At 35.4% G+C, this 21,174-nt stretch overlaps 1 protein-coding gene across 2 annotated transcripts in view; it reads right to left on the bottom strand.

The window, feature by feature from the left end:
- The window catches only part of ubr1 (ubiquitin protein ligase E3 component n-recognin 1), a 149,157-nt gene that overhangs the window by 73,018 nt on the left and 54,965 nt on the right, over positions 1–21,174 (bottom strand). For both annotated transcript variants that reach the window (XM_051919763.1, XM_051919762.1), the window contains exons 13-27: positions 20,920–21,019; positions 20,276–20,404; positions 19,673–19,853; positions 15,181–15,242; positions 14,934–15,041; positions 14,293–14,358; positions 13,395–13,496; positions 10,446–10,509; positions 10,099–10,223; positions 9,388–9,440; positions 8,049–8,151; positions 4,586–4,634; positions 3,933–4,087; positions 1,910–2,009; positions 33–133 (exon numbers count right to left, since the gene is read on the bottom strand). In XM_051919763.1, the coding sequence (XP_051775723.1) occupies positions 33–133; positions 1,910–2,009; positions 3,933–4,087; positions 4,586–4,634; positions 8,049–8,151; positions 9,388–9,440; positions 10,099–10,223; positions 10,446–10,509; positions 13,395–13,496; positions 14,293–14,358; positions 14,934–15,041; positions 15,181–15,242; positions 19,673–19,853; positions 20,276–20,404; positions 20,920–21,019 (1,498 nt within the window). The remainder of the gene's footprint in view (positions 1–32; positions 134–1,909; positions 2,010–3,932; positions 4,088–4,585; positions 4,635–8,048; positions 8,152–9,387; positions 9,441–10,098; positions 10,224–10,445; positions 10,510–13,394; positions 13,497–14,292; positions 14,359–14,933; positions 15,042–15,180; positions 15,243–19,672; positions 19,854–20,275; positions 20,405–20,919; positions 21,020–21,174) is intronic.

Genomic DNA, 21,174 nt, shown 5'->3' with positions numbered 1-21,174 from the left:
AAAGAAGGCAGGGGATCTAAACTTGATCTGACCTGTAAAGTCCAGGTAATCATGTCCTTCTGTGCCTCTAAGGCAGGGACAGCTTTTAGGTTCTCCACAAGACTCAGAAGGGATTTGCAATGATCACTTTCTCCTGTAAAAGAAAACAAGACATCATACCAGATTTCCAAAAATATGGAGAGATCATCTGGCATAAGAATCTCTGATGCAGTGTCAATACTGGACTTGCAGAGTCCCATTTGTTGGAATACATATACTAGCAAAATGCATTCTTTTTACATTCCAACAGATGGTGCATCTCAAATGTCAGAACCTCTGCCATGAATTCAACTATACATGCTGCAAAAATAAAATACTGGAATATTCTACATCTTCATTTTATGAATTACAGAGAAAAATAATTCAAAAAGTCTACCATATTAATTTTTAACCACATTATTGATGTTCTCTTTTGAATGCATGAAAATTCATAGTTTCTGCACTTAACCAATTTTATCTTATTACTTTGTAATTGAATAACATCACAAATTAAACTTTGTGCAACATTTTTATTATTCATTATCTTTTTTATCAGTGTGATGCAATTTTAAATCTTTCATGAAATTTGTAGCAACAAATGACTTCACTTCAGTTCCATCATAGCTTTCTTTTTCATTGGAGTAAGTTGTAGTTAGTGTTTCAGTCATCTTTACACAATTTAACAGACTTATTTTAGAGGCCATAGGTTCTGTGGGATTTTCAGCCCCTCAAGTCACTCAGCTGGATTGATACTCAGGTCTCTCTGATTATCGCCCGGTGATGTTATCACAGAGCTAAAAGAAACTTAACATTACTGTTACATGCACCACTGGATCACACATATCTTTCTTTGCATGGTCACCTATCATAACGCTATTTCTTTTTAACTTGTTTTAACCACATAAATGAATGCCATGATGTGCAGTATGCACGTGCAAGTTTACATTTTACTTTAATTAAAGAGCAGTGATTGGCAAGTTATCTGCTGATTACACTTAATATGCTAAAACTGTCTAGTTCTGATCCACTGCTGAAAACCAGTGCCTCACTAAAATAGTTGTCATCCAAGGCAACTAGAGGCTAAGTCTTGGTAGCCAGTTTCTTCAACCTGGCTGCTAATGACAACCTGGCAACTGTTCAGGTCAATCCTTGACCTATCATTTCAAAGCACTGGGACTCAGTACTGCATTCTTCCTTCACAATAAGAAATGCAGTATTAAAATAATCCAACAACATGGAAAAACGGGAATAACAACAACACTACACATCTATATTTAAAGTTATTTGTGATTTATACTTGAAGATAATCTGACATCAATACTTTAAAGATGTAATTTACTATTTTTGCATACATAATTTTAAAATCACCATTATATTTTTTTAATACAGCGATGGCCCTTTTACTGTTTTTTTTTTTATTATAAATGCAGCTGTTCAAGTGTCTTCCTTTTATTTGACTGCACTTCACAAAAAAAAAAACCTAACTTACATTCAGGTTAACTAGTCTTTACTCTATTACCCTACATTGTCAATATCCAAACAACCCTGCAAGATTACTAATACATACAAAAGAGTACAGACAGAGCCACCTATGCATTTTCACTTCAGAAAACATTAAATATCCCTAAATCACACTCTACTCTTTGTTTCTTTCAAGTCTAAATATGGCCAATTAAGTAAATCTTAGAACACATTCTCCAAAATAGACTTATTTTAAGAAATATAAAAGTTTCTCATTTAAACACTCTAATTCTTAAATATCATCAACAGTAACAAGTTGTATTTTTCTATACACTATGAACAGCACAATTATACAATAGCTTATATGTAAAGGGAAGATGATAAAGCAAATTAAACAGGAAGATGCATCATCGACAGCAGTAAAACTTACTCCTTGCTTTAAGGCTGAAGTTAAAGGCCACTTCCTGTTCAGGACTTGTTTCTAGCTGCTGCTTTTCCTCTAACAATCCTAGTGCAATTAAGTGAAGAGCCTGTTTAAAAAAATAAATATTTTCAACAGAAGAAAAAAGAGTCATGTTTACCAACTAAGAGGTATTTAAATTTAAAAAGCACCCATATTTCTTCATTTCCCCCAAGTCACTCTTACAGAAAGGGAAGAACTTTTTAGCAACCTAAAGCACAGTCATTCTCTTGTGCTTGTACCTTAAACATCTGCTTAAAAGTTCAAAACCTGTGTGTTTCCAACTCTGTTAAGAACTACTCAAGCAAAACATACTGTTTCAACCAATCATCTATCAAGAAGTGGTAAATATAGATTAAAGTTAATGTTTGCAGTCATAAACATAATTTTCCCTCTATCATATAGCCTGCAAAATATTTTGTTATATGTTTATGGAAAAGAAACATTGTTTTTTCTAAATTAATTACAGCTGTTAAATACCGATACAAACATGAGACACATTGAAAATGTAACAATTCTTTTTGGTCACAAATAGAGTTAAGCAAAAGCAAGTAAGCATGGAGGCCCACCCTTGATCCTCCACCAGAGAATAACAGCAAATGTTTAATTGAAATTACTAGCATTTTGCACAAAATTAGTGTTACTGTGATAAATTGCCATTAAAATGCCCAAAAATATGACAGTGTCATTTATAAGCCATACTTCCCACCCTCTTACATTAAACCAACAAAAAAATGGTAGAGAGCCAATAAGCAAGAGATGGTTTGGGAATTGTTGCCATCTTCATGATTCTAAGAGGTGTATGCTTCAAAGCACACAATCACTAAACAGATAAGGACTTCCTTTGAAAAATGAGCAATCAGAGAATAAGTAAACTGATAAGGGATGTTGATGTTAAGCCAACAATGCAGTAGGGAGATCTTGCACGACATCTCTTTAAATCAGTTACTGTGCATGAGTTAAACTGAAATGAATGCATGAGTGAATTCTAAGAAAAAATGTATTGTTAAAACAAAGACTCACTGGAAATGATTAGTCCTAAAATGAGACAAGAATTGCACCTTTACATCTAACTCACATGCAACATACAACAGAAATTTATGACCAAGGTACATCACTCCCATTATGAAATGGGATTATGGGATGTTTTTTGAAAAAAAAAATAGTAAGAAAATAATGAACACATTTATAGATAAAAATGGTTCTAGTTCAGTTTGCATCAGGACAATCCTCTTTCGATCACGATCTGTGTACAACTAACATGTTCTGTGCATGGATTTTTCCATGGATTCTCTAGTTTTCCTCCAACATCACAAACACAAATGTTAAGCTTGCTAAACTGTTACTCTAAACTGTTCTGAATTACGAGAGTGTGGATGTGTTAAAGAAAGGATCCTGTAATAGACAAGTGCCCTACTTATGACATGACCAAGCTAGTCATAGACTTGTATACATACATCTTTATGCATCTTTTATGATTGAATTGGCAATCACAACATTTTATGCACTTGACCTCACACTTCTACAGTATTCTTAACACTGTACTAAGATATTGTCTTGAAAAATACTTGAAATAATCTGCATGTGTAAACAATGCTGTCATCGATGAAACTAGCACATGTGATAAAGTGAAAAAGGAAAGGGATGACTAAGGTCAGTAAGATGTACCATATTTCAATGAGTTAGAAAAGGCCAATTTTAGAAAAAATACTGGTTAATAGTTAATAGTGCTTATGTCAGGAAGAAAGGGAGGCAGAGGATGACTGGGTAAAGATAGAAATAAAGAAAAAAGTGGAAAACGTGGTTTGGTAGTGGTGAATAACAATGCAAAAAGGTCTTACCCCCCAAAGATGGCAGACTAAAAAATGAGGAAGAAGGGAATTTAAGGGAGAATGTTTCATTTCTGTAACCCATATAATATTGCTCAATACCACCTGTAGACTTTGGGGATGCAGGTGACAACATTTGTAAAAAGACAATTTTTAAGTCATACCATCTGAATCATGGCTTCTGTCCACATCTTCCCTGTGCTTTCTCCTGGTTTCTGCAGCACGAATTTTAGCAAATGCAGTAAAACATCACAGCTCAAAACACTGACAACATTAACAAAAGCAGGACAGAACCTAGGTGGAACTGGGGGTGGAAGAGCTAAGGAGTGGAGGAAAAAAAAAAAGACCATAAAAAAGTTACTGTTCTAAAGCACCAATGAGTGCTACTAAATACTAAGTAGTTACCAGGGTTCTAAAACAGCTATAAAATTGCATATTCAAGAGTTGTTTATTTCACTTAACTGAATTTGGCCAAAACAGAAATTCTTTTCAATGTAACTTAATAAAAAGCAGAAGTAAAATATTTAGCTCAAGCAAAAATATAAACACTAAATATGCAGATATCAGTACACAGTAGTAACTGACTTGTGTGACAGAGTGATAAATTAACTTATTCCTGAATTTATCAAAAAAATCTGTAAAATTCCAAGAATAACGCAAAAATTAAAAAGCATTCCTCTGCACTCTACATTTCAAACAATCAGAATATTTGGGACACTACAATTTGTAAAGTGCAGCTTTGGCCAATAGTGCCAAAGTTGTTTATTTTTTATAAACACTCAACAATTGTGAACTATGATTTTTTTTTTCATTTTACCTTTATCACTGTTCTCCATTTTCCACCTCCTTTTCTGTGCATCTTCAGCCTTAAATGTAAAGCAAGTTAATTAGTGACAAACTAAAAACTCGAAAAGATTGTATTTCATCTTGCTCTTTGGCTAAACTTCCTTGTCCATTGAATGATGTTTAAGACTTCAGCATGTGACACTTAAAACAAATTGTTTACCTATCCATTCATTTACTGAACCCACTAAATCCATTTTTGAGGTCACAGGGCGCTGTAGTTTATCCAAGCAACATTAGGTTTGGTGCAGCAACCAAACCTGCACAAGTCCACTACAGATCATAATTTAAGGCCAATAAGGTGCCTATAAACATAACATGCACATTTTAGAATGTGGTAGAAAGCAAGAGTATCTAGAGATAAATCCACATAGACACAAGGACTTCATTCAAACTACATGTGAACTGAAATTCAGACCAAGTCTCCTGGTGTTTTGGACAGCAGTGGAACCAACCATAACCTTCATTTAAAGTTAAGATAAATCAGCAAGATCAAACTAAGTATTTTTTTTTGTATTAATGAGTTGGCCACGCTTTTGTTGTCTTCAACACCTCATCCCCACCTGTTGTAAAGCTTCCTTCACTTCTGTCTATCCTGTCCCACTTTCCCCGGGTTTCTTCCTCTTGCTTCTTCTATCACCATATCTTTCCACCTCTTTCTTGGTCATCCTGCTCTTCTTTCAACTGGAATCCATCTTCGGCTCTTCTCACTCTCCTTAAGTCATGCCTTCACAATCTTTGTTACTATTGTTCTTGACCACCTTATTCTCAAAATCCGGCTCAAGCATCTTTGATCAAACAGAGCCAAGCCATTAAGAGAAGTCTGATCAAGTGTCCAGCTTTCAGCTCCATACAAGCCTACTACTAAGTGTGCTAAACTTTTAAATTTGTCCACAGTTTGATGTCTCTGTGCCTCCAATTTGGTAAACACTGCTCATGTCAAACCTAATGTCTTCTTTACCTTTCTCTCACCTTTTCCTCAATCTTACTTTTCAAATATGCTAATCTTTCTACTCTTAAACGCTCTTAACCCTAATATCCTAAGCTGTTCATTTCTTCTTGTTCACTAATCTTCATGCATTTTGTTTTGACTATGCTTATATTTAATCCCAGGTCTCTAATTGACTATTGTAGATCAATGGTGTTCATAAAATGTGTCAGTCCCAGGTTACAGGCCTGGATCACGAAAGGTTTGCAAAATGTTTACAACCACCGATATCATAGTTGTGTGCCTGGCTAAAGGAAAAATCAGGTGAGATGTAATGGATACGTGCTCCATTGGTTCTATTATTATCATTACTATTATATTGGTTGTACCTGAATTACAAATGTATGCTCTAGACAAAAAAAGTTAATAGCCATTGGACAAGTGCCTCAAAACTTCAGCTAGACAAACCTAGTTACATAGAACTTCTGCTGACTAAAAAAGCAGCAATGAAAAAGATGCTTTATGTCTACGTGCTGTTGTTATGGAGAACAAAATTTCACATTGTTTAACTTAAAAAACAAGACTTACATAAAACAATCAGTTTAGTCATAGACATTTATACATTATCACTGATATCACACCAACAGGCGATACTCAATTTCCTGTTGCTTATGTTACTACAGGGAGGTGTTTTGCTTTCAATCCCTACAAAAATGGCAGATGAGCTAATGAGATGCAAAACTAAGGACCTGACTCTCTCTGGTCATAAAGGATCTCTGGGCATCTTTCGTAAAGTGTAAGGGATTTTCTGATATGATGGCTAAATTACCCACCATAGCCTTGTCATTCTGGTCTCCTAATCATCCCCCATCTCTCACTGGCTAACTATCTCTCTTACCTCTTCACTACCTAATAACTAATGTGTGGGTAGAGTACTGCCGGAAAATGGTTGCCGTCACTTCATCCAAGTGGATACTGCATATTGGCAGTGGATGAAGTGGCTCTCCTCTCTCTAATAGCAATGGATGCTATTCAAGCAGACTACTTCTGACAACTTAAAAAACAGACAAAATGTTGGCTACACAGAATATACTGCAGCACATTCACAATATTGAACCCGAGGATTCCCACTCGCATGCTCTTTCACTCCAGTTTTCACCATGTTCAGAAATTAAATAATCCTTATCACACCAAACGCGTACTCTACAAATTAAAACATAGCTGTGATCCAACACTGTCAGTATTCGCAGCTACTGCCATTAACGATTCCAATGCATTCAGCTACATACCAACCAATGTCAATCTACCTTGAAGAACGGCTTATAGTGAAAACATTTCCTGCTGAAATTTCATAATTTTGGTGCTGCTCATGTGCCAACTGAATCTGCAAATAGCCTGTGGAAGTTACTATTTTAAGCAATCAAGCAAACCAAATTATACAACATGGGCCATTTCATCCCTAAAACATTATTGGTGAAAGGAAGATAACAATAACAGGGTCCATACTGGGCATGTTAGTATTATGATGAGCAAGTGCATGTGATGAAAATTAATAAGTGAGATTGCCAGAATAATTTTTGCAGCACCTTGTGGGAGAACATACATCCTGGCCAGAAAAGAGAGGAAGCTATTACCTGTACAGGAGGCCAGCATGATGACACAGACAGACTGGCTAGCAGAACAAATAAATAACTTTGTACCTGGCCAGTGCAAATTAAGGGAAGGACCAGCGATAGCCGGGAGTCGGGAACAGTTTAATTCCTCATACGATAGGTGTCAGTGGTCCTCATATAGAAACCCATCTGGGACACCCACAGGAATGCTTGAGGGTTGGAGTCCGGAAATGCAGCCTTGTCAGGGTCCCTTAGTATCGTTAGAGTGTGCTGTCGGGGAGGAACTCTCTACTTTTTCTATGGCCTGGAAGAGCTTCCCAGAAGATTTGGCATGGCACCGGAAGCATTCCTAAGCCTGACATAAAAGGAGTCCGCTGCTTCAATTCAGTTGAGTCAGAGCCAGGAAGCAGCAGGCTACACTCGGCAGAAATAGACAGAAGGAAGAATTGGTGCTTTGATGTTCATCTATTGTATAATTGTGGTGCATTGCTGGAAAGAGGTCTGTGAAAAGGTGCTTTCTGTAATAAATATTCTTTATTTTATTTATATAAATGTGTGTTGTGTTACCGTGTCTATGGTTAGGGGGCTGTCTACAACCTTTATTATGCAATCAGTGACTGCATTCTCAATGACTTGATATATTTGTGCATTGGAATGACATTGAAAAGAAACGTACTTTCACAGTGGTAGCTTGATTAAAAATATAAATCACAAAATGATTTACAAGAATCTTTTTGTTCACATATGGTATGACAGACTTAAGATTCATGTCAGCTGATGTCATCTGCCACATTTCAGATTCATCTATGCACCAAGAACATTTTATCCAAGACAGATTACACAAATATGACAGGTGCCTTTCATACTATTTCAATGATTTTGTAAAATTGATTCACCTTACTATGCTGAGATTTGGAGTAGTGGTAGAAGTAAGGATTAAAATCCTTTAAACATTCATTTTTCAGCTCATATACACCATGACCAGAAACCCCAGGTTTCCTAAACAAGAAAAAATGATTTAGCATTTCACAGAGAAAAATTAAGTTTTTGTCTAAACACAGTAAATCCATAAAGTAAAAGAGGAACTGTTGCATACAAACTTATTACTGAAATTAAAAAACAGCATCTGGCTTTTTGTATTAAAAATAATATTTAAATGTAAACTCTCTTAATAAAGTTTAAGATCAAAAGAATACTTAACAGCCATGTTGTATCCTCGATTAAAATGCTTCATATCATGCACAATCACATTTTATTTCATGTACATATGAGAATCACCTGTCATTAAATAGGTCACGTTAGAAATATTAAGCAAGAATACTTTGCATCTCCGTCAAATTTCTCGCTTACTTACACTTTAGAGCAAAAGATAAATTTATGTCCTCCAAGTCAATGTATCTTTATATCATGCTCATGTAATAGTGTAATTGGATCTGGGTGACAGGAAAGCATTTTACAAGTGGGACGAGTCCAGTTTAAATGAGTTACAAAGGTGCTGTGAACACTCCCTCTCTAATGAGATGTTTTTATTTTGAAATTGTTATTAGCAGCATGACTCATTCCTCTAGTTAAAATGATATGTTGAAATTGATGTAGCATTAGACCAAGCCATGTTAGTAAAAATGTTAAAGACCATTGCTGTTAGTAATTTAGTCCTACGGAACTATTTTGGCTACAAGCAATTATACCATAAAATTCCTACTTTTAGACAGTAGCTCGTCCCAAACATGCTGCTGTTTAGTTTTAATAACAGAAATGTAACTTGTGTCTGTGCACAAAGAAAAGTTTTATTAACTTTACTGATCTTGCCATCTAGGTTATTTATGGCACTATATACTAATAAACCTTCAGGTTTATATAACCTTAAAGTACAAGCTCCTCTCTGTTCATTTTCACTATGTGAGTACAAATAAGTCAGCAAACACTACAGAATGAAGTTAACAATAAGACAATGGAAGAGACTATTAAATATTAAAACCTGCAGCCAAAAAAAAAGGTTTTAAGGTTCATGCAAAAATACATGAAATACCAGAGTCTTCCAAACAATAGAAAAAGTGACCCAATTAAATAAGGACTTCAATAAAATGCAGGAATGAATATCTAATTAAAAAAACAAGTACATTTTTAAAATAAAAGCTTTTAGCTACACTGAACCACTAGCAAGCCTGAAAATTCCATTGGTATTTGAATGCATTTGAATACATCCCAAGTGAAGAAAAGAAAAACAATGCTTACTTGAATGTGGCAACCCGAGTGATGACATTTTCTAATCCAGTTTCATTGTTTTCCTGTGTTAGTAAAAAAAAAGATATTTTACAATGGTGTATAAAATTTGCAAAGCAAAGGTTTTCTGACTAGCAAAACTTAACTAAGTAAACAAAAGCATATCTTAAAGTGTACAGTACTTTAGAAATAATTATTTGTACACATTGTGCAAAGTGTTAAAGAGGTGCATGACTAAGATTATTCACAAACCGGCAGGCCAATATACTCATTTGATTAGTGTAAAATCAACTGTTAGCTGGTAAGATATGCGTTCATTGTGAATGCTGTTGGAAGACTTACCAAAAAAAAAAAATACAATCAATGATGGAAAATCTCACTCCATTTTCAAGGAATTTAAACATGGACTTTTCAAAACAAATGCATTACCTAATAAATCAAGGATACAGTATCCAACATTTCTTTCAACTGGTCTATCTTTCATTTTAAAATCTGACACAGGATATTAGTGTATCATTGCCCATATATACTAGTACAGAATATGGTTCTTTATATATATCCAAGAGTATTGAGCAGAGATCACTCTAGTTTATTCAAAGCTTAGCATACAAAAACTTGAAAATTAAAAGTTTAATCTAGCTACCCTGAGTCTTCCTGTAGAGTAATCTAATAAATGACCTCTTTCAGTTTCAACGACACACACCAGCATTAGGACACACTTACATTCTCTGGTAAAGCTTTGACCAGACTGCTGTGTGCCATGGGCTCTATGCAGAGAAGATGCAGTACTTCTCTTGTAATCACATCTTCTTTGGTTACATTGCTGATACCAGGTACAAATCTTTCACCTATGAAGAAGAAACCAAATTTAAGGATGTCATATAAATAATTGGGCAGCAAACAAAGTTTTCAAAAGGACTATTTGTAATTGTCATAACAACACAGTTTGTAAGTGCAAAACAATGTTATTTACTTTATTTCTTGAACTTCACAGGAGTGCCAATCCTGTCATTACTTTAATTGCATTAGTTGAATGTGACATCAGAAACTTGTACATAGCCTGTACTTGCCTATTAAAATTATCAGGAGATTCAGCATTTCTTCTGTTAAACGGTTCAACTGTTTGACGAGATCCTGCAAATAAGTGAAAAGAGGAAAAAAAAATACTACAGTATTATAATCAACTTTGACTAGAGCCATGTGAATTATGAAAGTACAGATTTCAATTGTCAGGATATGATGAAAAATGACAGTTACCTTAGATTTAAAATAGTGTATTCAACTTTTTTGCACTTCTGTAATTGAACTACATTAGACATTTTATATACAGTGTCAAAAATTATATTGTTAATCCCTTCACACAGTAGGTCGATGGCTTTCATATTTAGTATTATAATACTGATGTACAGTATATTAAAGTTTAAACATTCAAAATTGAATTCCAAGAGTCAAGTCTCTCCACTTAGTTATCTATTAATCCAATTAATGCTTTGTAATATAGCAGAAATTTATACATCATCCATTACTACACACTGCTGCAGGTCATTTTTTAAATCATGTCAATATATAACTTAAGAAATGAAAAAAAACTTTAAAATATGAAGAAAAAATTTAAAAAGTAATCCCTCTAAAACACCTGAAATACAGGTCCATCTCAATAAATTAGAATATCATCGAAAAGTTAATTTCAGTAATTCAATTCAAAACGTGAAACTCATATTATATAGATTCATTACACAGAGTGATATATTTCAAGCGTTTATTTCTTTTCATTTTACTCATTATGGCTTACAGGTAATGAAAAAATAAAATGTAGTATCTCAGAAAATTAGAATAAGACCAATAAAAAAAATTAATACAGAAATGTTGGCCTACTGAAAAGTATGCCCATATATGCACTCAATACTTGTTCGGGGCTCCTTTTGCATGAATTACTGCATCAATGCGGCGTGGCATGGAGGCGATCAGCCTGTGACATTGCTGAGGTGTTATAGAAGCCCAGGATACTTTGATAGTGGCCTTCAGCTCATCTGCAATGTTGAGTTCAGTGTCTCTCATCTTCCTCTTCACAATATCCCATAGATTGTCTATAGGGTTTAGGTCAGGCGAGTTTGCTGGCCAATCAAGCACAATAATACAATGGACATTAAATCAGGTATTGGTACTTTTGGCGGTGAGAGCAGGTGCCAAGTCCTGCTGGAAAATTAAATCAGCATCTCTATAAAGCTTGTCACCAGAGGGAAACATGAAGTGCTCTAAAATTTCCTGGTAGATGTCTGGCTGTGCTGACTTTGGACTTGATAAAACACAGTGGATCAACACCAGGAGATGATATGGCTCCTCAAATCATCACTGACTGTGGAAACTTCACACTGGAGCTCAAGCCACTTGGATTCTGTGCCTCGCCAACTCTTCCTCCAGACTCTGGGACCTTGATTTCCAAATGAAATGCAAAATTTATTTTCATCTGAAAAGAGGACTTTGGACCACTGAGCAACAAACAGTCCAGTCAGTTTTCTCCTTAGCCCAGGTAAGACAATTCTGACGTCGTCTCTGGTTCAGGAGTGGCTTGACACAAGGAATGCTGTGACAATTGCAGCCAACATCCCAGATACATTTGTCTGTGTGTGGTGGCTCTTGAAGCACTGGCTCCAGCCGCAGTCCACTCCTTGTGAATTTCCCCCAAATTCTTGAATGGGTTGTGCTTCACAATCCTCTCAAGGCTGTGGTTATCCCTGTTGCTTGTGCACCTTTTTCTGCTGCCACATTTTTTCCTTCCACTCAACTTTCCATTAATATGCTTGGATACAGCACTCTGAACAGCCATCTTTTAGCAAGGACCTTATGTGGCTTACCCTCCTTGTGTGGCCTACTGAACCAGACTGAGAGACCATTTAAAGGTTCAGGACACCATTGCAGGTGTTGTGGGTTAATTAGCTGAGTGGAGTGAGACACCATGAGTCTACAATACTGAACTTTTTCACAATATTCTAATTTCCTGAGATACTAAATTTTGAGTTCTCATTAGCTATAAGCCATAATCAGTTAAATGAAAAGAAATAAACACTTGAAAAATATCACTCTGTGCAAAATGAATCAATATAATGAGATTTGCTTTTGGTATTGAATTACTGAAATAAATTAACTTTTCGATGATATTCTAATTTATTGAGATGTACCTGTATATTTCTACAGATAGATACCTCTGCTTTGGCCTGTGTGCAGCTAAGACAAGCACTTAAAATATGTGCTAAGTCACACATGCACCAGGCAAGATGTGCTGGAGTTGCAGGCTCGCAACAGTACATGCTACTAACCCTGTCCACAGGAAGGTTAAGTCGATACAGATAATGGGGAAGATGACAATATTCAAGCCAGGCATCATTATCATGCATCTGAAACCACACAGGCTACTATGCATTATACACCAAAATGCCTGGAATTAATTATGCCAAAAAATAAATAATCATTTTAAAAAATGAAAGAAAATCACATCATTGATGCACACACACTATCTTTTCTGACTGCTCTTTTACAATCAAACAGTATTAAGTCATAATTATAATGAAATAACACTTTTTATATATAAGAGAGAGGGGGTGCTTTTTGTCAACACTCTGACTTCCCACTTCAGATCACAGGGATAGAATCTAATCACTCACATCCACTCATTACTCATTTTAGTCCTATGTCACAAGATATTGAGTTGTGCCCTGTGGGATTTCCGCTGGAATATAGACCTCTACTGTGGGGTAGCAATGAATATTACTTTTTCTCTATCTTGAATAAGTATGAAACAAAAACTACCATTTACACTTCTTCCAACAATTATCAAGGACATAACTTTTTGGCAGGGGCAAACTATGTAAATAACGACATGTTAAATAAAATGATTTCAAATTAAAAATTTGTTTTTGAATGCTAATGAATATCAAAGCACCTATGCAGGTTTTCATAATATTAATGATAAAATTCAGAATCAGCAAATACAGCAAATATATGTTTTACTCTTTACTTACCTTATCTCTACTCATGCTAATTCCACTAAAATAATCAAACAGCTCAAACCTCTGCAACACCAACATCACAAAGCTATTTGGTTCCATTTTGGCTGCTGCTACCTATAAATGTAAATGAAAGATACACAGTTGGTAACATCCGTTATCATCGCAAATATTGGACAGTACTTAAATCTTAAGCGGCATATATTTAGACAAAATACAAAACAGTAAACATTCTTTAAACACAAAAAAGGTACAAAAACAGTCCATTTCCAAATTGTTCAAATTGCCACAAGGGGGAAAAACAGTTTTATTTCATCCCAGTAAGTATAGGCAATTAACTGCTCATTACAGAAAAAAATCTATAGTAACTAAAAAATTTCTAAGAGCAGTACATTACAAGACTACAGATGAACATGATAGGTATGTGTTTGGATTGTAGAATATTGCCTAATGATGCTGTCTCAAAGCACCAGTAGACTAGGTTCAAATCAGAGACCCAGAAACTAGCTGTGTGGCGTTTACGAGGACCCCCAATGTGCGTGGTAATCCTGCCATAAACCTGGGGTTTCATCAACTAAAAGATGCACATCTTAAGTTTCAATTCCAAATTTCACATCTTAGTCTGACTAGGTACGTGAATGTGCTTTAAAATCAACTAATGCTTCATCAATGTTTGTCCCAATGCTGATAGGATAGACGCCAGCTACTGTTAAGAGTACAAAGTAGGCACTAAAACTAGATAAAAAAAATTAACTTAAAAATATTATATTGAAACTACCAAAAGTAGTAGTTTCTAAAAAGAATCTAAAAAGATTCTTGTTCACAACTTAACTGATACTAGTGCAAATGGAACTCTATTCTTTTTGCATAATGATGCAATAAGTTTGAATTCCAATACGAAAATGGCATTTACCTGTAACATAATTATGTCTTTATCATACATTTCATCTCGACACTTTACATCTTGATAGTAGTAAACCTAAAATGAGAACAAAAAAAAAACACCACATTGACTTAAAAATGCATTTTTATAACATTAAATTATTAAGAAACACAAACTGACGCAAGATTTTAGGTAAAGAAAGTTAAGGATTTCAAAAGAAAAACAGTTTTTATTGGCTAACTAAAAAGATTACAATATGCATGAATTCAATGAACAGAATCAACAAGATGGACTTTAATATATTCCTTTCTCATCCATTTGAAGACTAATTGCACATTAACATTTTGTCTTCCTTTAAAATCGTTGCTGCATTTTAAATTGGCTACGCACAAAACAATAAATATTGCAATGTGGTGACTCGGGTATCTTAACAAGCAAAATCTAAAATGGTTACGGAAAAGTCTACCTTGTGCCATCTTTAAGGCATCCTATTAATATTTGGGAATAATCAGCATGTAGCAAAGATGACTCCAGGTATGATTACAAATTGAGTCATGATTGTAATTTAGTATTTAATGAAGGGCTACAAATTATATCAATGTCTAGTTACAAAAATGGATTTTAGCATTAAACCTAAAGTAAAAAATTAAATCACTACTCTGTTCACGTACCTGACTTACAAGGGAAAGCCCATTCCTCTTCCACATTTCAGCTGCAACTTGAGCTGCCAAAACAAGGCATCTCAGTGGGTACTCCACCATATTGAGAATATCTAACTCCTAATGAAAAGAAAAATAACAAAATGAGCATATTGTACTTATCAATTAGACACATCCAAAAGGATCTACTGCTCTCAACACAATTTCTTGTAAGCATAAAATGCATCCAAAACAAGACACAAAAACAAGGCATACTTACTGCCGACATGTATTCGTGCAATCTGTTGAAGGCTTCAGTTCTGCAAAGGTGGATATACAAACCTAAAACCAGCAAGATCAAAAATCAAGCACACTGGATAGATTTCATTTAACATATTCCACCGTACACGAGTGTGCCTTTAATTATTTTCCAAAATATATGTAAAAACTATACACAAAAACCAACAGATATCATGAATATGAAATCGAAATCTATACAAATTAAAAAGGAAAGAAAACCCTTTGAGGAAATGACTGAAATATTTCACATGACCTTAAAAGGGTATACCAACAAGAGATGACCCATTAACAAAATACGCAAAATTTAAACAAACAAAAACATGTAACAGCTAGAAACTTCCAAGCAATTCTGACAAGGGGCAATGCAGTTTATAATTAAACGAGGCATCAATATAGTTAAAAAATACAATAAGCAAAACAAGCACATAAATACTGAGGTTTTTGTTGCTCCCAACTGAGAGAAAAAAATAGCTCTTCAAACAAACCTATAATTAAAATGTATGCAAAAATATTAAATCAAATCAAATAACTAACTGCCTATGGAGCAATTTGGCTATTGTAGAAGAAGAATGTTCTCCTCAGCACCATGCATCTTGTGTGTTTAGTAGTAATGTAGAAGAATGTTCTCCTCAGCAGCATATACAGTGGTGTGCAAAACTATTTGCCCCCTTCCTGATTTCTTATTCTTTTGTATGTTTGTCACACAAACTGTTTCTGATCATCAAACACATTTAACCATTAGTCAAATATAACACAAGTAAACACAAAATGCAGTTTTTAAATGATGGTTTTTATTATTTAGGGAGAAAAAAAATCCAAACCTACATGACCCTGTGTGAAAAAGTAATTGCCCCCTTGTTAAAAAATAACCTAACTGTGGTGTATCACACCTGAGTTCAATTTCCGTAGCCACCCCCAGGCCTGATTACTGCCACACCTGTTTCAATCAAGAAATCACTTAAATAGGAGCTGCCTGACACAGAGAAGTAGACCAAAAGCACCTCAAAAGCTAGACATCATGCCAAGATCCAAAGAAATTCAGGAACAAATGAGAACAGAAGTAATTGAGATCTATCAGTCTGGTAAAGGTTATAAAGCCATTTCTAAAGCTTTGGGACTCCAGCGAACCACAGTGAGAGCCATTATCCACAAATGGCAAAAACATGGAACAGTGGTGAACCTTCCCAGGAGTGGCCGGCCGACCAAAATTACCCCAAGAGCACAGAGACGACTCATCCGAGAGGTCACAAAAGACCCCAGGACAACGTCTAAAGAACTGCAGGCCTCACTTGCCTCAATTAAGGTCAGTGTTCACGACTCCACCATAAGAAAGAGACTGGGCAAAAACGGCCTGCATGGCAGATTTCCAAGACGCAAACCACTGTTAAGCAAAAAGAACATTAGGGCTCGTCTCAATTTTGCTAAGAAACATCTCAATGATTGCCAAGACTTTTGGGAAAATACCTTGTGGACTGATGAGACAAAAGTTGAACTTTTTGGAAGGCAAATGTCCCGTTACATCTGGCGTAAAAGGAACACAGCATTTCAGAAAAAGAACATCATACCAACAGTAAAATATGGTGGTGGTAGTGTGATGGTCTGGGGTTGTTTTGCTGCTTCAGGACCTGGAAGGCTTGCTGTGATAGATGGAACCATGAATTCTACTGTCTATCAAAAAATCCTGAAGGAGAATGTCCGGCCATCTGTTCGTCAACTCAAGCTGAAGCGATCTTGGGTGCTGCAACAGGACAATAACCCAAAACACACCAGCAAATCCACCTCTGAATGGCTGAAGAAAAACAAAATGAAGACTTTGGAGTGGCCTAGTCAAAGTCCTGACCTGAATCCAATTGAGATGCTATGGCATGACCTTAAAAAGGCGGTTCATGCTAGAAAACCCTCAAATAAAGCTGAATTACAACAATTTTGCAAAGATGAGTGGGCCAAAATTCCTCCAGAGCGCTGTAAAAGACTCATTGCAAGTTATCGCAAATGCTTGATTGCAGTTATTGCTGTTAAGGGTGGCCCAACCAGTTATTACGTTCAGGGGGCAATTACTTTTTCACACAGGGCCATGTAGGTTTGGATTTTTTTTTCTCCCTAAATAATAAAAACCACCATTTACAAACTGCATTTTGTGTTTACTTGTGTTATATTTGACTAATGGTTAAATGTGTTTGATGATCAGAAACATTTTGTGTGACAAACATGCAAAAGAATAAGAAATCAGGAAGGGGGCAAATAGTTTTTCACACCACTGTATTTTGTGTGTTTAGTAAATTAAAATTTTTATAACAACTATTTTGTAACTTGCCAGTGAGAGACGCTTTGGCTTATGAACTAACAAAAATATGTTATTCCAGGGTTCAGGAGAAATAGTGTCCACATGAATAAAATCTAAGCTGTTTCTTGTTTTTTCCTTTTCTCAGAGTGAATGTCTCAGGGACAAGGTCACAAGGCTGCAGAAAGTACATGTAGTTTATGCAAAGGCGTCTCTCCCGTGCTTAGCTTTGAGAACACAGATAATGCTTAGCTCAACAGACATATTGTTTAACTCTACTTAGATGATAAGGATGTTTTTCTATCTTATTAATCATGAGATGCTGAAGTATAAAAAACCCCTCCTGACTTTTGATCGGGGTTTAAACTGAGCTTTGCGGCAATAAGTTATGCTCTTTGAATCTCTACTTACTGTGACTCCGAATGAATAATAAAGAGACCTAAAGAAATATTATCTGCCTGCTGTCAGCGTGCCTTTTTCGTCCACACTATAAATAATGGTAGCAAACACCGAGCTAGTATGGAGTACAGGTAGGCGTTGTAATACAGACATGATAGACAGAGAGGGATGCGACACCCCCTCAGCTGAAAAATAATGGTGGAGTTAATCAGGGGCAGAACTAGAGCAGGGAAATGTTAGGAGTCAGATGAGGATGAATAATGACTTGTGTGATAAGAACTGGAATAAATGTAGAGCTGCCCCTGGTTGCTCACTCTTTCCATCTTAAGTGAGTCTGTATGTGCAGCATACAATAAATTTTGATTCTGCTGCTTGTCCCGAGACTCCAAGTGTCTTCATTGGGGCTGAGGGTGCCAGTGCCAGGTTGCTTCAACATGTTCTACAAAACCTACTCAAAAATAGTGTAGATTACATACCTCACAGCTAAATCCTGAATTTCCATGGGACTGCCATTGGAGCAGACTTAATTTTTGGGCACATAGTATGTAATTAAAGGCCTCAAGCAGGATTGGGTTGTAGGAATAAGATGTAGATTGAAATTATTTCAAGCTTTTAAAAATGTTTATTTTTTTGGTCACCTCATAAATGTGAATTAGCAACAGCTGTTTTTTTAAGGCATTTCATACCCATGCAGCACTCAGACAGTAGAAAACCTCTCTCATTGGATACTATACCCATGGCAGTGTTTATTTCATTACTCTTATTAAGAAACTAAATTATGTTTGCTGGCAGTGAAAGACATATAAAGCTTTTCTGCACAATTTCATTAATTAGGCACCTTAGGTATGAGTCATGACACTGTAGGCACGATTGTCACAGAATGAACAAAACTATTATTCATAGCACATACAAAAATGACCTGCCTTAATAGTTTAAGGCACGTGACCTAACTTTTAAATGAGCAGAAAGGAAACCTATTAAAAAGAGTGAAGAAGAAAAATTGTTTTTTAAACAAACTCAACAATATTTAGCTCAAATCTGCAACAAATTGATATCTAAATTGTAGAAATAGTAAGAAGTAGAAGAGAAGAATGTAAATGTAATAAAAACAGTTTCCTCAGGAGTTTCTTCAAAATAGCAGTGTGTCACCTTCACGTACTTCCACAGTGCTCCTTCAAGGAATGCATAAGGTATAAATCAATATTTATATTGTCTACCCCATCCTAAATGATGAAAATGATCTAGAGCAATGGTGGGAATTGCATAGTGTAACCTTTTCTACACTTGGGAAATTAACAATTAATTAATGGCATTTAGCACCCGATATTTAGTTAACCCAGATACATTTTATCTCTATGTCACCTCTGCAGTGGTAGGGAACTAAGAAGTGTTCCTTTCCAGCCCCACCCAAATGCTTTTTATGTAGTGATGATTTCCCTCCCAAAAAAATTTCTTTAAAGGATTCACCTCTTATATATGACATGTCATGGAATCTTTAGTCCCTAGCTCACACCCCACAAGAGTTTCCTGAATTTACTATAGTCTTTCAGCAAGATAATATAATGACCACCAGCTCAGGTACTCATCTTTAATCTTTCTAGAAGATGTAAGGAATGCCATAAAATGACACCACTATTAAATAGAACATACTTTTGTTTGTTCACCAATGCTGTAGGTTCTTTTTCTATATGCATTGTTTTCCTCAAGAATGAAACAAACTGTACATGTAAACTGTGCAGATACCTGTAACTGAGTGAAGAAAACTGGTTCTTTAAGTGAGATCTTCACTCACCAGCCAAAAGCCTGGAAATTGGAAGGTGGATGCTAACAGGGTCTTGTGATACTCTATACGGTTTGCAGTTCAGGACATGGTAACACATATAAGAGTCTGCTGCTTCACTCTTGAATGGCTGGTTAGTGCACATCAATAAAGTGTTGTAACATTTTCTGAAGGATTGTAATAAGACTTCCTCCTAAAGAAGAGAGGGAAAAAGGTTAAGGCCTAAACTTTAATATCATACTTTATATGAATTAAAACATCAGCCAGACTGAAATCAGAGTGGTCACCAGTCACCACAAAAAGTATTTTATAAAAAAAACTTATAATCTAAATAGGTGCTTAGTAAAAATACAAGCTACTTGTGATTTGATCTAAACTCCTTCTATATGCACTATGCAAGCCAGGATAGATTGCCATATTTTAAAAATACTCATTTTAATGTAAACATGATTTTTTTTTATTAAATTACAATATTCTGTTGATTATTTACTATGCATCTGCTCAACTCTAAATTAACATGACTTATTTTCTTGCACGATGATTATTTGCTAAACAAACAGACATACACATTAAATTTGCCATATTTTGATTTTAGGTAGCAGAACTGTCACTTACATCTGAACAGCACCAATCCTGAAACATAGACAGGATGTGTCGCAGTTGGATTTGGATAGAAAATCCAGCTTCCCATTCAGGTTCAACTTCTATGTGCTGCCCAAACTGCCTCTTTACTTCTTCCATTCCCTAAACAACATACAGTGTCACTTTTACCAGTAGGAGATGTGAAATAATACCACATTGAAACTTAGTCCTCTCAAATTACATGCACAGGATTAACCAAACAGAAATTACAAGAGGGGCATATGTGAGGGGAAGAAAGCACCTGCATTATACTTTACAATTTAATACACTGATAAAAACAAAAGGATTATGGAAAGTTTTACTGCTGCTTTAGCATACAAACACCAAGTTTACAAAGAACCCTAAACTGTTATCTAATTTCATTCTAAAACACCCTTATTCCAAATCCTGGCTATGAGGAGTGACGTTTTCCTGGCTGCACTGGGTACAACACAGGAAACAGCCCTGGATCACAGTGCCCTCTCAAATACAAGCAAACACAGGTTCCAGTCTGGTGTCATTCCTATATATGTTCACCTGCAAACTGGTTCAGAAAAGTGAAGACAAAAATTCAATGTAGATTACTTTCAAGATAATCATGTTGAAAACAATTAAAAGAAACCAGAATCTCCAGTTACCTGCATGCAGGTTAGCATTCCTAAGAAAGCTTCAAAACCCTCAATGAACTGTTGTCGAAGTTTTTCAGTCCAGGCATTTGGCTTGCTTATTAAAATATATCTGTTTAAAGTAATATTAACAGTTTACAAAATTACTGCATATTTTTTCACTATGCATATGTATCAAGCATTCCTAGATACATGAAGGACAGAAGTTTTGAACATTTCATCATTTGGTACTTTTTTTTTTTTTTTTAATTTACAACTAAATTGTAT

The sequence above is a fragment of the Erpetoichthys calabaricus genome, chromosome 16 (genome assembly GCF_900747795.2).
Source record: "Erpetoichthys calabaricus chromosome 16, fErpCal1.3, whole genome shotgun sequence".
Classification (NCBI taxonomy): Eukaryota; Metazoa; Chordata; class Cladistia; order Polypteriformes; family Polypteridae; genus Erpetoichthys; species Erpetoichthys calabaricus.
The sequence above is the reverse complement of the archived record's forward strand: the minus strand, read 5'-3'. Positions and strand labels throughout refer to the sequence as shown.